This window comes from Apis florea, unplaced genomic scaffold, assembly GCF_048593485.1.
Source record: "Apis florea isolate Af1SG1 unplaced genomic scaffold, ASM4859348v1 contig_24_pilon, whole genome shotgun sequence".
Classification (NCBI taxonomy): Eukaryota; Metazoa; Arthropoda; class Insecta; order Hymenoptera; family Apidae; genus Apis; species Apis florea.
Genome location: NW_028256597.1, coordinates 52501 through 70208, shown reverse-complemented (window position 1 = coordinate 70208; position 17708 = coordinate 52501). Strand labels below are relative to the sequence as shown.

The following is a 17708-nucleotide window of genomic DNA, read 5'->3' as shown; positions in this document are numbered from 1 at the left end:
TCGGACGTCAATCCGATATTCTTCAGTCGTGTCGAAGGGACGTGTAAATTTATAACTTGCATAACGTTTCTCTCTTTCTTTTGCGCGGAAATCAATTTTTGCAACATCGGGAAATGGAATAACGTCGAAATAAGGAAACGAAGTAAGTGATTTATCGAGATTCGTAAGTCGATTTTAAGATAATAACTTGGGGCGATTCTTAGATTAAACGAGTGGACGATTGATCGCGAGCTGATGAAAATGTAGATTAATAAAAGTGTTTTGATCTGGAAGAGACGAGAAATTCGAAATTAACGATAGCATAGAAGTAAAGCGTCTCTTCGCCAGATCTTTTGAGTAAAGTATTTCATACCTTTCGTTCCGACACCCTCGAACCCAAAGGAAATACGCAACTAGCTGCATCGATGACGACGTTAACGGTGTAGGAAGCGAGATGGACTTCTCGTGTAGACTGCTCGTGGAACCGTTCTCGAAAAACGTGATGAAAAACCGCGTCCCGAGAATTAATCTGAACGACGTCGAAATGGGATTTTAAAATCTTTGATAGTTGGTTATCTGTTGCTTAAGCATTCATACTTTCGAGTCGAGAAGATCGAAACGGAAATTGAGAGGTAGGAATCTGTGTTCCAGATCCGGAGAAAGTTAAAGAGTTTAACTTTACATCATCGTGGATACTAAACCATCGGCTGGCGAGGAAGTATATCTCGAAGATATATACGTAAAAAAAAAAAATTATTTTACTGCTTTATATTACTTCTATCGTGTGAGCTAGTTGTTTCTTCCGCCACCCCGATTAAAGCGTTAACTCGTTAATCTAATTGTGGTCGAAACGGAAGGAAGCTGGCGCAGGTGGTGGAGAAGTAAATCCTCCTCCCCCTCCCCTCAAGGTGAAGAACCTTGTGCGCCAACTTAATGGTGTTACCGACTTTAAAATACGTCCTCTTTGGCCGCCTTTATTCCTTGCCTACCTTTGTAAAAATAGTCGGTCGAAGGGAGGGGGGTAACTTTTAATTTTACGGGTCTGTAATTTAAACCGCAGCTCGGTCTCGGATCACCGGTTTAACGGTTCGGGTCAGCTAATTTTGGGAGCGGAATCTGTCTTTCTATAAGTGACGAAACGTATGCGGATGACGTAGCGGAATATCGAATAAACCGAGGGAGAGGAAGATATTCCTCTTTATCCGTTGCTACGCGCGCTTACCTTTAATAATTGTCAGAGAAAAGGGATCTTAAATCTCTCTCTCTCTCGCACGCACCCATTTCAGGTGCAAATTTCGGGAAGGTTCGTCATGTGTGAAACATACGTTGAAACATTATATTCTGCGCGACGCCCAAGTTATAATCTGGTAGCGAAGTAATGTAACGTTCTCTTAAACCTGTAAACCTGTCGCTGAAACTTTGACGAACTTAGGCAAGGAATGCGAAATACCTTGGCACGCCTCGGCTTGTAATACGTGTTTATTAGATCGAATCGATTATTAATTCGAGTTACGAAAAAACGAGGATTGATTCGGTTATATGGATATATATATTTTCAGTTAAAATCACCAGCGACGGAAGATTAAGACGTATCATTTAAATTTTATGTTTTCCATGTAAATCAAAGTCGGTTAATATCGTCCAATACCATTTTAAACAGCCCTTTAACCTTTAAAGCCCCGAGTTACGCAAATCTTACGTAAAGAGCCCAAGCTGGGTCACCAGGATCCTCCATGGATTTGTCCAAGATTTAGCATTCTCGCTGCTGAAATATTTACAGATACACCGTAATATCGATCGATATTAAACAAACGCAACGAGTTTAACTCGTTCGAGCCAAAAATCGGACAGGATAATAACGATTCTCGATGGAAATAAAAATTCCGTACAAAACGTTCGTTAAACAATTGTGCGCGAAAGAAAAATTCTCGCGTTTCTTAAAAAAGTTCGGGATACATTCGACAGATAGCCCGAAGATCGATCGATCGAAAGATTGAAAAAGATTGAAAAGAACGTGACGCGACGTATATCGATATCCAAAAAAATATGGTATCGCGGTTAAGTGTCGAGTAGGTCAGAATTGGAAGAACGCAGGTTCTATTAACTCTTTGCGCTCCAACGATGACTCTCAGGCATCACTCGATTCGATGCAGCGGCATATTTATTTATGTTTCTTAAAATGTCGCTTTATAAATAAATTCCTAATCATATAATCTTGTAAAGTGTGGAATAATATACCATCGAATGGTTAGATCCTTTTATCTGAAATTAGACCGTCGATCGAGCTACATTTTCGGCGTTAAGTTTCACAATCGTGGCGATAAAAAATATTATTTTCAAAGTTTTGTAAGCATGGAATTAAATTAGTTCGAAGATGAGTTTGATTACTCGTTATTGAATAAACAAATTATTTCTATTCCTTGACGATAGGGAGAAGGAAAATAGAGATAGGGTAGTAAAAGAAGATGAAAAATAAAAACGGTAGACGGTGTATGTAAGAGCGCGTTATAACGACATTTTATTTAATAATTACATTGTCATTAAAATATCTCACGAAACAACAATATAGACTTTTCAACGTAAAACGTTAAAATATAAAAATACGTTAATTCGCGCTTGAAATCATTTCAAGTTAGCTAAGAAAATCAAGGAATCGTGAAGAACGAGAAAGGCCTCGAGCGCAAAGCGGTTAACAGCGGAGGACGGTACGTCACACAAAACGGGGCACACGCCGGGGAAAGTTGGGGGCGCGATACGCGGTTGTCGTCGGGGGATCTGTCTGATTAGTGGGGGCGGCTTATTCGGTTGATTTATCTTGGCGAAAGTGTGGCGAAAGCGCAAGTTGACGGAAAGTATAGAGAGATCCGGTGGACAGGTGGAACTGGTCGAGGACTCTCGGATGCAGATATCAAACCCCCGCGCCTGTAAATCTGCCAGAGGGGCCGGTGTGAAACGGCGGCCGGTCGGATTAGGAGAGGCAGAGGTGGAGAGGGCTGGCCGACCAGCGGCCAGTCGGAAGCGTGCCATGAACTATTGCATTTGATATCCAACCCGATGAATGGAAACGGTGAAGCCGTATCCACGCTTGGCGCCATCTCTGCCCACCCAATGTACGCGAATGCACGTATAATACCCCTCCCTTGGCTTCCGCCAACTATGATAACCAAGTATTTACGGCTTCTCTTGCGAATTTCTGTAATTTACAACCGGCCAGGTCCTATGCGTCACTTGCTACTTTTAACGGTATGGATAACCGATCTTTACCGCTCCTTGGTTAATTGGCCTCACACACTTTGGCCTTTTATCGAAATTTCAACGATCGAAAATAACGGCTAATTTGTTTTATATATATATATATATCTCGGTGTAATTGGCGGATCCTTGGATTTTCAAATTTAATTTCTTCGAGTTTAAATAATACGATTGGTTTAAATATTTTATTCCTTGATAGATCCTTAAATATTTTAATCCTTAATAGAATGTGCTTGAAATAGTAATTCGTATCGGTGAAGCCGATTTTAAAGCTTGTTTAAAATTTTAAAAATTTCCCGCGCGACGATGCACGTTTATACACGCGGATGATGCAAAGTTGCGCGCGTCGAGCCAACTTGAAAATTCGTATCCCCTTCACCCTCCCCTCCCCCCTCCCCCCTCTTCCCGTATCGCATCTAACATCGTATTTATCATTAGCGGAGGAAGCGATACCGGTATCAATAGCGGCAATGCTACATATGTCGGCTCGTCGAGTATTACCATGGATCGTGTATTGTAATCGTGAATGAAATCGATATCTATTTGGCACTTCCAGGCCAATTTCGGCATGTATCAATTATATGCACAATGAAATATAATACCGCTATCTGTCGCGATACTCCTTCCCCTCTATTGTCGGGAATACGCGAGTGGATAATCATTAACCCATTCCAGGTTCCACTGGTTGAAAAATTGAATTTCGAGTTGAGAATAATAAAGAAGCTTGCCACCATGATCATTCGAGATGGCAAAAAGCGAGCAGGGATGCCAAATGCCAAAGTCTACTCTAAAAATTGCTAGAACTGGGTATTTCAAGTTAGGAATAACCACTCGCTATTGATCATTGGTCGAAAAAAAAGTAACTTGCACCACCAAACTTGCATCATTCAAGATGCCAAAAAATCGGGGGATCTACTCTGAAAATTACCAGAACCAGAAAACCTCGAATGATAAATGTTTTACCCATCAAAAACAGCAATTTCCATTATCCTTCTCCTTTGAAGTTGGATGCACGAGAATGAAAATATTTGCCAGCCCCCTCCCCCCAATAGTAGAGCGGGCGTGCACGTAAGCGTGGAAAATACGTGATCACACGGTGGTAATCGTGGCACAAAGGAAAGGTAGAGCCGGAAATATATCCACGGTTGCTCATGATTCACGCAGACACACTATAGGATACGACTTTAATACTGCCTGCTCCACTCCTTCTCTCATTGTATAAATAGTACACTTCTCTTCCCTTTTCTTTTCTTTCTCTTTTTTTCCTTCTCCTCCTCTCTTTCTTCGTTTTGTTTTTTCCTTTTTTCTTTTTTCAACGAGCGGATCACATTTTCCTAACAGGTTGATTTATCGCGAGCCAACGGCTAAAGCTTTCGTTGGTTGTGGTTTGAGGGAGGGGGGGATGGTGCATGCGCACGCGCACTACACCTCTTCTCTCTCTCTCTCTCTCTCTCTCTCGCTCTTGTTTTTCCTCGCCGGCCGAAGCGAAGCCGGGAACAAGGAGACTTGTTCACTTTTCCTTTTACACCCGCCACTTTTTTCCACGTGGTTAGACCGCAACGAGAGAGCGCAGCAAGCTCGTTTCGATCGGCAGGTGTCCTTTCTTTTCCAAAAAATTGGCGGAAATCGGAAGAAACTATCTCTGTAATCGTTCGAAATTAGAAATTGGGAAGAGAGTGATAGATAGTACATGAGAAACGAGAAGAGTCTTTTCAATTTTGTTGCAGGTGGCATGGCTGCGCGTGGACACTCAAACGATATTGACGATAGCCAGCCACGTGATCACGAAGAACCATCGAATAGCGGTTTCTCACAGCGATCACCGAACGTGGTTCCTCCACATACGAGAGGTGAAGGAATCCGACAGAGGATGGTACATGTGCCAGATTAATACGGATCCGATGAAGAGTCAAACCGGATATCTCGAGGTTGTCGGTAAGCTCAATTCCCTCTGCTCGAATCGAATTTCTTTTCTCGTATCTTTATATAATTTCCCTCCCGGTAAACGCGTGACTCGAAGGCACGAGATGAAAAAATCAATTTTATTTCTTACAATAAACTCCTTTCGATTCCGTTTGTTATTCACTCGTTCGGAGAATTCAATTGAGAGAAAGGGAAGGAGACGAATATCTCGTTCGTCTTTTATGCTATTTCTTACTATCCACTTTTTCATAACTCGAAAACTTTTCGAGTCAACAATCATAGAAGGAAAATGGAGCAATGCACGCGCGAACAATAGGAGGAATTAATTAACGCTGTGTACTATTTGTTAAAGTGCCAAGTTTATCGAGGAAATTGCGGCTCGTTTGTTCACTCTCCCGGATGAGCTTCTAATATGGAGCCGTGTATCGATTAGCAGATCGAAAGGAGGAGAGGAGCGTGGCGTACCGGTGCACTTATCAGTAGTATCCGGAGCGGCTATTATAACGATTATGTCACGTGAACGTTGGTGAGCGATATGCGGATGTAATTCGCAATATCTTAATCAAGTCTGACAAGCCGTGAGAATCTGATCCCGTATCCAACCCTCCATTATCTCCTCCATCTCTTTACACGGGAGAAGATGATTTGTCGCCTCCCTCGCCTCCTTCGCCTCCATCCAACGCGCCTCGACTCGAATTTCACGTTCGCATATTTTTTTTATTTTTTTCCTCTTCCTTTTTTTTTTTTTTTTTTTTTTTTAATCGCGCGTTAATTCTCAAACAATTTCCTCCTCAACGGACGATCCATCCCTCCTTGCGTAACCTGTTGCACTCGATGTCAGATTTTTCATTCGTTTTTTATACGTTATTGGAAATTTCATTCGCAAAGGGGGAGGGAGGAGGAGGGATAAATTATTCAGAAGGATTCCAATTGGAAATCCCGTGTCTTTCCAACCTCAGCTCGTGATGATGCATATTTCAAAACTATTGAACATTTATATCTAAAGGAGAGACATAGAAGAGGCATAGGACACAGATTAAAAATTTATTTCCAATCTTGAAAGCTTATAGCCAAAGCTTTTAAATTACAATGCGTGCAAGTTCAATTTTCGATGATAAAACAAACATATCAACATATCTAGTATATATCTATAGATCGACGATGAACGAATCAGATTAGGTTTAAACGAGCATCGCGTTAATCCTGTAATCGCAATAACCGGGTGCTCGTCGTGAAAGATCGCGGGGCTTCGTTTAAATTCGTACGTAAACCTCCCGCGCCGTCTACTTAATTTGCCAGGCATTAACCTTATTATTATGGGGCAATATAGTGGCGAGTTTGCGAGAAAACGTTGTGCAGGGGTAGGTTGCACGCGAGCAATCTTTACAGCCCTTCTCGGAAATGAAACCTCGTGTATGCCCTTTCACCGCCCCACGTCGCGTTTCATTCTTTTAATTCCCTTAACCCTCGTGCCAGTCCACCCGTCCTCCCGTCCTGTTCCATTTTTACCTCGCCAACCCCCTAGGAATCGACCGATTTCGATTAGCTAAAAAGTTTCGAAACTTGTCTCGATCCGGGGAAAAGTGCGAAATTACAGCCGATTTTTTGTTTATAATACATACACACACGAGATATGATCGGAAAGAAGAAGAATTAATTAGTTTAGCAAGAGATCGAGTAATATTTGAGATTTGACACGGTTCGGTATGATGGTTGAATTTAGAATTTTTTGAATTTTCTTTTTCTTTTTTTATCGGGTTCAGGTTATAACGTCTTCTTTTTCTACCTGACGATAAGTGTTATTAAAATTTTAATAATTAAACCCATTCTAGCTGGAAATTATTTTTAGGTAATAATAATTTTTCGAGCTGCTTAAAATTTCCGCTGATAATTAAATTGGTCATTTTAATACAATTTAATACGATTACTCGTTATTAAAAAGTTTCTCTCGGTTATAATTAAATATATATATATATATATTTTTAAGGGAGTTTAATTTAATCATTCGTGAAAATATATATCGCGTACGTATTATTATTATTATTATTATTCCCTTATTCCTACGTATTTATCTTGGTCCTTCATTTTAATCGATTCAAACGTTTCGTCTTCTTGTTATTTTGTTATTCCTTCGTCCTTTTAAAACAATAGCTGTGGGAGAAATTGTTCGATCATTCATTTTCTTTTCCGCAACGAACTCGTTGGAAATAAATTCTAATGCTGAGAGTCGTAAATATTGATAGAACTGCTTTTCCATCGCGAAGATTCGAGCACGAATTCATGCGTTGTACGAGGGATCCGTGAGCGAGGACACAGTGTCAACCCACCTCGTAAGCGGAACTTCGATAGGATCCAATAATTGGAAACGTGAAAACATTTTCTGCCGAGTCATCGAATTATCGACGTTCCCTCCGTAGACGCACTTTAATTAAACGCGATTAAGTTAAATCTGCCGGCACAGGCACACGGTTCCGTCTCTCGTTATAATCGGTCGAATTAAAGAATTATAGGATAAACCCTTTCTATCGATACCCTTTTCTTCGATCATTTCCTTTCTCGTGATTTTCATGAAATTTTTCACCGATCCACTCGATTCTCCAAATCGATACGGAGAATCCATTTTAACAAGTCATTTTTCTAGGACTCGTCTTGGAAATTTATTGGAAAATTCTCCAATGATGAAACAAGTATTGTTCGTTACTTCTTATCGGTTCTTAAAAGTTGGAAGAGCGCCTCTTTTAGATTCCATCGATCGTACAAAAATGTGCTCACACTTTCCACTAAATAAATAAGGGATGTCTCGACACATCACTCAACAATGCACAGGTTGTACGTGAAATTATTTAAATTCTAATTGTCTCGTTTAAACGACTTCTCGGGCGAAGGAATTTTAAACTCGACCCCCTCGAATAATTCGAACGGGATCAGCTTCGAGGCGATTCACACGTCTGTTCAAAATTTAGAAATCGATTTATCAGCGGGGGAGGGGTCGAATTTCGACATTCTGTACCGCGATATTTGAAAAGATATTAATACGAACGTCGATCAATTCTTGAAAATCATAAACATATTTTGCTCGGGCAGCAAAATTGAATTCAATCGCTCGATAATTTGATGGAGATCAATCGAGATTTCTCCCCGTTTATTTAAAAGATAACGCGACACCGCGTTATTTCAGATTTTCTATCCGACTCCCTCGATGAATTGCCTCGTCGTTTCGTCGCGCGTTTCTACGACCGTTTTAAAATGATTTCAAAAAAAGCACGGGAACTAGGATAAAATTAATACGAGAGAGAGAGAGCGATGAACACGTATACATGTATACATCGTAGCATGTACATAGAATCGATATTTATACAATTCTGTTCACGCGTTGACGTAAAAATAATTTTTATCATAAACAGAAAATTCCAACGTGAAATTTATTGTAACGCGAATAACGGGAGGAGCAATATATACCGGTATAATATTTTTTACCTCCTTTTCTCCCTCCCCTCCCAATTTTCGTAGTAAAACGGGAGAATTATGGGGGGGAGAAAAAGAAAAAAAATAACCTTGGAAACAAAAGCGAAAGAAAGGTTTTTTTCGAAATAAACACGTGAACGTGCACGACGAAAATAAAATAATTACTTTGACACGTGTTACAATCCCTTCTTTTTTCTTTTTTCTCTCTTTTTTTTTACACGCGAAAAACAAAAAAGAAAAAAAACAAGCAAATTTATCAAAGTGCGCGAATTAAATGACAAAAACCGATCGGGGACGAGGTAAAATTTATTCCGGGTATCGAAATATTTGTTGAAAAAATAAATAAATAAATAAATAAAATAAACACGAGTGTTAAAGCGTTTCTCGATCGTTTGGAGCAACTTAAAAAGAGAGAGAGAGAGAGAGAAAAGAACGGTCGGAAAACCGAGAACCAATCCCGTTTCAACCGAAAACCGATTTTCTCCCCGTTAATGTAAATGACTTACTCTCCCCCTCCTGCCCCCCTCCGTTCATTGCGTGTAATGAGTTGCAACCGAACGTTACGAATGTGGTTTTAACCGCCGCTCAGGGGGCATTTAAATTGAACTTTCCCCTGGAAATGGACGCGACGAGACACGTCCACTCGCTCCCTTCGGATCCCTGGCCTAAATTTCCATCACTTCCACCACCTTGCCATTCGACCGCCAATTTTTCAACTCTTTCCAAGATTGATTTGACGTTAATCACAAGCAATTTTTATTTGTGCGTATGTATATATATGACGAGAACATCTTCGAGAGAAACGAATTCCTCGAATCGGCGATGAATCAAATCGAATGTTTGTTAATGAAGCGGTTTGTTCGGGGGGCATCTTATGCAAATTGGAGAGTCGGTTGTACACGTTTTTTTTCCCCCCTCGGCCGAGAATGAAGTATGCGCGCTTATCTTCCATTTGGCGCGATGAAATGTACAGTTATTTTTCGGACAATCAAGGAGGAAATCGAGGGAAAAGGGATCTTTTGATTTGCGAATGTTAACGCGTTTCCCTTCTATCATCAGGCGGGTTTAGGTGGATTAAGAAGAGGAAGAAGAAGGAAAGAAGGTTCGCGTTTACGGATCTCGAGAAAGGGAAGGAATTTTCGATTCGCCCGGCATTGTGAAGGGGAGATTAATTATGCCGGTATTATTAGCAAGTCGAGTAATTAAACTCGGTATTATTCACGTACACCCAACTAATATCGATCCGTTTTGTTTCGTGATGAAACGAGACGAACACGTGTTGATAAAATTTCTTCCGTCGGATCAACGAAATCGATCAACATTCTGTGAATAAATTTCGAAAAAATCTAACCGTCAAAACGAAACCATCCCCATCAATGTATAATTATTCGATATATTAGTAATCAAAGTTGCAAAGTTCGAAACTGGACCGAAACTCTCCCGTTAATTACTCTCAAATTGCAACCGCTCCGCGCAGTTCGAAATTTTCGAACCTTGTTCGACTATTATTTTGCGCATTGCATATTGCGCATTCCTCTGAAGAACAAAATGCCAGGTTCCTTTGTTATTGGTGGCAAAGGCTATATCGAGACTAAGAGAACGATTTCATTGACGTGGCCTCTCGATCAAATAAAATATTATAAACAGGATTCTTCTTTCTTCTATTTCTCTTCATCCTCGATCGTTCTCGCTATTCTCAATATGACTCAGATGAATTAAACCGTAAACACGATTTAGAAGCCATATTCATTAGAAAATTTCATTTAATCACCACATATGCCTATCCTCGATCTTTCGTCACTATTCTCAATGCGACAGATGAATTAAACATTCTGACGTGAACACACTATTCACGATTCATATTTAAGATATTCATATTCGTTAGAAAAATCCACGAGAATGGGCGGAAAAAAGAGAAGATCTCTGAAAGATGATCATCCACGTCGGTGTTCCTTGAGTACCTTGGCCTCGTCGTCTCGCTACCACGGCCACTTCCGGCCAGTGGCAAGACTCAAGGTTGGTTGGCCACGTTGCTTGTATACTTTACGAGCATCGGTTTTCCAGCGAAATCAAATTGGTATTCTCGAGATGGTATTCTCGCGCTTCCCTGGCAATATAATTCCACCACTCTCTCACTATCCTGCCCCCGCTCGAAACGTTTCCCTGAAACGTCCTCCTCTGTCCTTGTCTCCGACACGCGAATCGTCCGCCGCGATCGACCGACCGGCTACTTGGGGGAGGGAACTTCATCCTGCCTCGTGAAATCGTCGTGTTCCACCACTTCAAACCGCTCGCAACCGTGAAACTGCGCGGTTTATAAGGGGAGGGGAGACGATCGTCGAAGGTAAGAAATTACAGGGGATTTGGAAATTTTAGGGTGAGTTTTGGGGAGAATTTTTTTTCTTTTTTTTTTTGGGAGGGAGAAGGGGAGCGAGATTGTTCAGGATTTTCAGATCTCGTGGAATTTGGAATTTTTAGAGGGATCGAAAAAGTTTTTAAAATTTTTTTTGAAGTGATACGAGGTATAAAAATTATTACGCGATATAAAGATTTTTGTTATTAAGTATTGTGAGTAATTTAAAAATTGGAACGTAAAGATTATTTTAAGTTTTTCTTGGATATTATTGGATAAATAATATAAAATAATAGGAAAATTGCCAACTGAAATATCGGTGTAAGGATCGAGAAAAAGGAAAATCGATCGTCAAATTATTTTAATTTTATATATAAAGTTTTCGAGGTATAAATTGATGGTAATTTTTATTTCATTTTATATCTACGGTTAAATTGCATCGTAAATTCCTTCGTTTGTTAATAACGTTAGAGCAATCGATAATTGGTAATTCATTATTGTGCGCTTGTTCAACTAGTCGCGATATAATTTGACAAGTATCGATAAAAGTTCTCAACTCGTTTAATACGTTGTTAACACCAATATCTTCCATGGTGTACGCGAGTTGGTCGGTTTCCAAGCAATAATTTGCCAACCGCAACTTTCACAATGTAAGTATACCGACTTGTAAATCGATAAAGTCGTTGCATCATACATTTGAACGTTGTAATTCAATTTTTCCATCTCAATTTTTACGTTTAACACTCGATATATACCTGTCATTCGATTAAAATCATTTTTTAACGCTCGATTATTTATTCTGCGATAACAAGAACACGCGAATTGCTTCGAAATCGTTGAAAAATTGTCAAATTTAACAACGTGCCGTGATATTTTTTTAAAAAGGGTAAAATAAAATAAAATATTAATTAGCTCTAAGCGCAGTTGGCGCTCAGTAATTAAAAAAAAAAGTTTTTTAACGATTCACACACGAATCACGCACACACACGTATGTAAAACTCGAAACACAGAAACAAATTCCGCGCGAAAATTACTTGTCAGCACATACACCATTGTGGATAATGAAAATCCAATCAGCGGTAAACGTATTAACTGAACTCCTGCCGATTGAATCCACTTTGAACATGAACCTCCTATTATTTGAACGAGAAATCATAGAATAAGAGAGAGAGAGAGAGAGAGAGAGAGAGACTGAACTCCTATTATATGAATTCCAATTAATATGAACTGTTTGTCCCCTAACGAATCCGAGTAAACCAAGTTCTACCATCAATTTTTATTAAAATTGATTCTTGTATCGTTCTATTCCCTTCAATTAATTTCAATCGATCAAGAAAATCTTCACCAACAGATCTATCTACGATCAAATATTATTTTTACAAACAATTTTCAGAGATTGATTTCAGAGATATTTTTATCTGCAACGAAGAACTTTAAGAAGTTTTATTAAAGAAGAAATAAGCCACTCTCTAGACGTCGATGGACAGAAGCGAAAGGCAAGCGGATCACACAGACTTGATCGTTGGTTAAAGAAACGTTGGCTCTCGTCGAACAGCTCACTTTCTATTCCCATCGGTAAATTTATCGGCAAAATTTGCGGAATCGTGCTCGAGCAGTTGTCGCCCAATTCGAGGGTTCCACGCACGGGTTCCTTTGGAATAATACGACCGCATCCGAACTGGTCAACTTTACTCATTAAAATATTTGCCGAGGGATTAACACTCGGGTCGGGAACACTGTTGAGCGGTTAATTGCTCGGTTAATCGCATCTTAATCGAAAAATGTTGGCGATCCGATGGACACAATTTTGGAAGTAGGGCGGGGATTAAACAAGGGATGAGAGGAGAGAATTTTGATAATGAGATAAATTTTCGTTCGCTTTCTGGGGGAATAGATAAACCGCGCGTTGAAATTTCTTTCACGCGAACCGCCTCGGTGAATTTTACACGCGAGAGTTAAAATAATCTCGAGTTACGAAAGAATTTCTTCTCTTCCCTTCTCTGAAGAGAAGAAGAAGAAGAAGAAGAAGAGGAGGAGGAGGAAGAAGTTGGCAAAGTTCTCCTCCTGCGCGTCCCTCGCCCAATTTCATTCTCTCCTCTCCGCGAACATCCACGAATGTGAAAATACGAGAGGGGCGAAACTCTGTCTGTCCGACCGATTTTACCTTATTTTTCGCTATTCGCCCCGATATATTATATCGTATAAATATTGCACGCGTACGCGATGCATATACAGTGGAATGGATACATTATAACTGCACAAAGCATTCTTTGAAGTATCGCCGTCGATCACGAAAGGAGGGAGAATCGTTGAATTTCTCTGCGGAGAAAATATTTGTTAAACGCCCATCCGCATAATTTCCAACAATTTCCTTCTTTCTTTCTTTTTCTTTTTTTTTCCAGACGGGCGTGGGATACAAAGGGATGATTTTTCGAGACGAAATTATCTTTCACCTATCTATTATATTATTACCAAGAAAATACGGAGAGGATGTTTCTTGGCGATATTTGCATTACACAAACTTTCGCTTGATAGGGATTATTCTTAAGGGTATCGGGAAAAAATTAAAAATTGAAAGCGTTACGATATCTATCTTGTCGCGATTCTAATTTAACGACAATCGACGAGGACACGACGAGTACAGGTTGCTCGAGTTGCTTGCTAGGAGTCACGATTCATCCGACAATTCGTGACAGTGAAAACGCACGGCCCATTATTAATGCTTGATAGGAGAGGTTCATAGGTGGAAATTGGTATCGCGCAGCGTCTCAATCGAGACATCCTAATTAAACAGTTGTAAACAGAGGCGAGAGTTTGCGAGAGGGGAAGTTCTGTGGCGCAAACACTTGATGCCGTTGTTATTCATTACGCGGCTCAGGGAGGGTTAAGCTGCACGTTAACCACTTCTTCTCATCTTTCGAGCTGTTGATCCAACCTCTTCCACTCTCGCCCCTAGGAGGGGTCGCCCCCTCCTTCCGCCACTCGGTGCCATTGCTTCTCCTCTAATATCGCGAAATGCGCGCAATCTGGAACGGTGTGCTCGAGACCAGGCCAAGAAAACCTCTCCCCCCTCCCCCCATTCTCAACCCCCGCCAAGTAATCAGGCCTGCGAAGAACCCGTGGATTACCCGTTTTAAAGGTGCAAATATCACGGTTCGCCGGCGACCGTCACGCCGTAAATCCACCGTGAACCCTATCTTCGAGATTTCTTCGTAACCGAGATGACTCCTACTCCTACTCCTACTTAAACGACGCTCTTTATTTTCTTTTCTTCTCTCTCTTTTTTTTTTTTTTTTTCTATTTCTAGATGGCAGATTCGAGCGGTAACGATGTCCTCCGATGTTCCTTCTTTCGTTATAACGATCTCCTTACGCTTTTCCACTCGTTCGTGAGAAAAGGAACGGATTAAAGGATTTTCGTCGTTCATTTGAGAGCAATACGATGAACGATGTCGATCGGTAACACTCGATGTTATCATACGAGCGGTAGATCGCGCCTCGATCGGTAAAACATTCACATTCAGTTATCGAGCTGTTTTCTAGAGCTAATTTAATCGATTAAAATTGAAATTCACCAAAAATCGGCGCGATCGATGAATTTTCAGAGATAATCGTATCGACAAATATATATATATATATATTATTAAGTCGATTCTAGTACGATGAAGTTAGAATAGATCTTACGGAGATTGCCCGGAATTTTCCTACGCGCCCTACGGCGATACGATGCATTTAGTGATCTATACGAGAGCCAGTCAAGCCTGTGCTTTATGTACCAAGTAAGTAAACACACTGGGAACCCATGCATCTACGTATTGCCAGCCAGTCGGACAATTTCGATTGGCCCGGCGGATTGTCCCTCCAGATCGTGTGTCTCGTGTGAAGTGATCTATTGTTCCCTCGAACTCGATGCTCGTTTTCGGTGTCGAACTTTCCACGTTTCCTCCCCACACCTGTTACGAAGGTATTTTCACCTCTCTATCTTCTCTATCTCCTTTTCCTTTCTTTTTCATTCACTCACTCTCCCTCTTTCTCTCTTTCTCCTTCTCCTTCTGTCTCCATCTTTCTCGCTCTCTTCGCCTCGGCAGATAACAAGATACCGGCAGCAGACCGTGACGGAAAGGAAAATATTTTCTGGCGGAGAAAATTGTCCAGAACTCGTCACAGAAAACACAAGCAACAGCTCGAGAGGAGAGAAGGGAGGAGGAAAGAGAAAGAGAAAGATGGTCGATGGAAGGAAGAGAGAGAGACGAGGAATTTTCTCTCGTTATGCAACGAGAGGCGGAATCTACATACCGCCAAATACATAATAAAACGATCTGCGTCTTCCTTTTCCTCCTCCTCTCCAGAAAATGTGTCAGATCTTCGCTTTCTACTTGTCTGGTCAGCGGAGATACCGGGATATACAATCCTGGATAAAGTGCACTTTACGATAGTGGCGCACAAATGAGTTTTGCAAAATACATATATATATATATATATACCAGAGAGTACGTTACTGTATATAGAGAAGTTTGAGAAAGAAATAACAATATCAAATTAAATTTAATTAATTTCGTATCGAGAATCAAAGAGAATTGTAAGCGTGAATTTTGGATTTCTGTAGCAGTTATTGGTTTGATGGACGATTGATCGTTTATGCGTAGGATAATAAATTCATGTGGGATTATTGGTGATCATTAATATACTCTGTATAACACATTATGGAAGCCACTTGTCCCGAAATAATTAATTCTAAGAAACACGCAATCGCGTAAATTGCGTAACGAAAATTCAACAATTTCGAACAATAGTGTTTTAATTAATTGTTTCGATCTTCGCATACGATTGGATGATTTCCTATAATTTTCCAATTTGAAAAATCGATTCGAATGAAAAAAAAATATGGACACTTTTCATCGTCTTCGCCGAATATCCATGGACTCTTTGGAATTTTGTTTCGTCGAATCTTGATTCATTCGACCGTCAATCCTCTTCCTTCGTATCGCCCTATCTCTAGTGTTATTGAACTTGCATTTGCGGGAGATTCAGGCTTCATCGTCGTATCTAATTACGTGCAGAGTGACGTGGTATCCTATATCCTGTGTAGGGCCGACGTAGCATTCAGTATTCAGCAAATACAACAGTGATTAGGTAGCACGTAGCGGCACACGTACGTGTAAACGTCGTAATCGTTTGAGCCTTTTGACGATTCTATAAAGCCGACCCGTTCTGGCGTTTAATAGCCGCTCAAACGAGCTTATTTAGACGCACAAGGTGTAGACACCGTTGGTAAACTCATCCCAGCCCCTCGATAGGCCGCGAATGAAACGCGAGACATTGTGAATTATTCACCAAGTCACGGCAACCCCGAACGCGCCTAATTAACCGACAACCCGTTGTCACGTAAGGTTTCCCCTTAACCGGGGAAATTAAACGTCAAAATAGACATCGGGTATACACGATTTATCAATCGATGGGATAAGACCTGTTTGACCTGCGGCCGATAAAACAGTCTCGGCCGGGACGCATGGCACTCGCTAATTAACCGTGGCGACACTCGTGATTGGTATTTAATCCTTGCCAGTCACAGAACTTTTCGATATTATTCAGTTTCCGATTCTAGGAGATCTAATCATTTTTTGACGATAAAATTCATGTTTGGAAATGCGAATGGCAAATCTAATTAGATTTAGAAAGAGGAATTGATAGATTTTTAATTTTAGGTTAGATCAAAGAGAAAGAATTTAAAAAAGCTTTTGTATCAAGTAAAAGTATCATCATCGATATGCGGAGCCATTTTAATTGAATTTTTCGTCGTTTTAACACGATTTAAGTACAAACAATTATGTTTCGTACTTATCTAAAATTCATCTCTTTCGAACGTGTTAATTAACATCTATTTCGTTTAGCGAGGATAAGAATCTTGGAAATTAAAATTCTCTATCTCGTTATTAATCTTTTTTAAAATAATACGCGATTGGTATACGCGATTGTGAAGTAATGCTAACTACTCGATAATTAGATCATCCCCGATACTATCCCCCGGAAATTGCATTCGTATCAATGATCGGAAATTTGCAACATTTATCTATAAACAATGCTTCGTTTGCGCTGAAATAACTCACATTCTATTTATCGTGAAAATACGATTCATCCGTCTGTGACGTGCGCCTGCATGATCACGCGACGGAACAGCCTCATACCCCATTGCAAACAATTTCCAGATCGCACTTCTTGATATCGTGCCTAGTGTATCGTCATTTGCATTCACGATATTCAACGATATTTTTGATAATTGTCGTTTCGTTACGATAATACCTTATCGATAACGAAACTTACCGGTCAGATAATATACACACATACGCGCGCGCGCGCGCGCGCACACACACACACACATATATATATATATATATCACTCGTTCGATCCATCGAATTTTCCAAATAGTCCACCGAATTCTGTCCGAAAGGATTCGTACCTATCGTTCCTTCACTCGCAAAAGAAAATAATTATCAATCAATTCAACAAACGATCCATCCATTCGAACGATCTTATTCTTTCCCATCGATCGAACGAAATATTCGACCACTCTCTTTGTACGTACACTTTCACGAGCCATCCTCAATCCAAAATTGAACCGCGTATTTTTCCATATTTATCTCGAACGTAGACGCAGCATATTCAAAATATTCGAATATCCCACTTTTGTGCGATCGCGAGCTTAAAAATAAAAAAAAAAAGCAATCGAAATATTTCG

At 40.3% G+C, this 17708-nt stretch overlaps 1 protein-coding gene across 3 annotated transcripts in view; it reads left to right on the top strand.

The window, feature by feature from the left end:
• The window catches only part of LOC100870530 (neurotrimin), a 191639-nt gene that overhangs the window by 148662 nt on the left and 25269 nt on the right, over positions 1-17708 (top strand). For all 3 annotated transcript variants that reach the window (XM_086907089.1, XM_086907087.1, XM_086907088.1), the window contains exon 3: positions 4959-5166. In XM_086907089.1, the coding sequence (XP_086763215.1) occupies positions 4959-5166 (208 nt within the window). The remainder of the gene's footprint in view (positions 1-4958; positions 5167-17708) is intronic.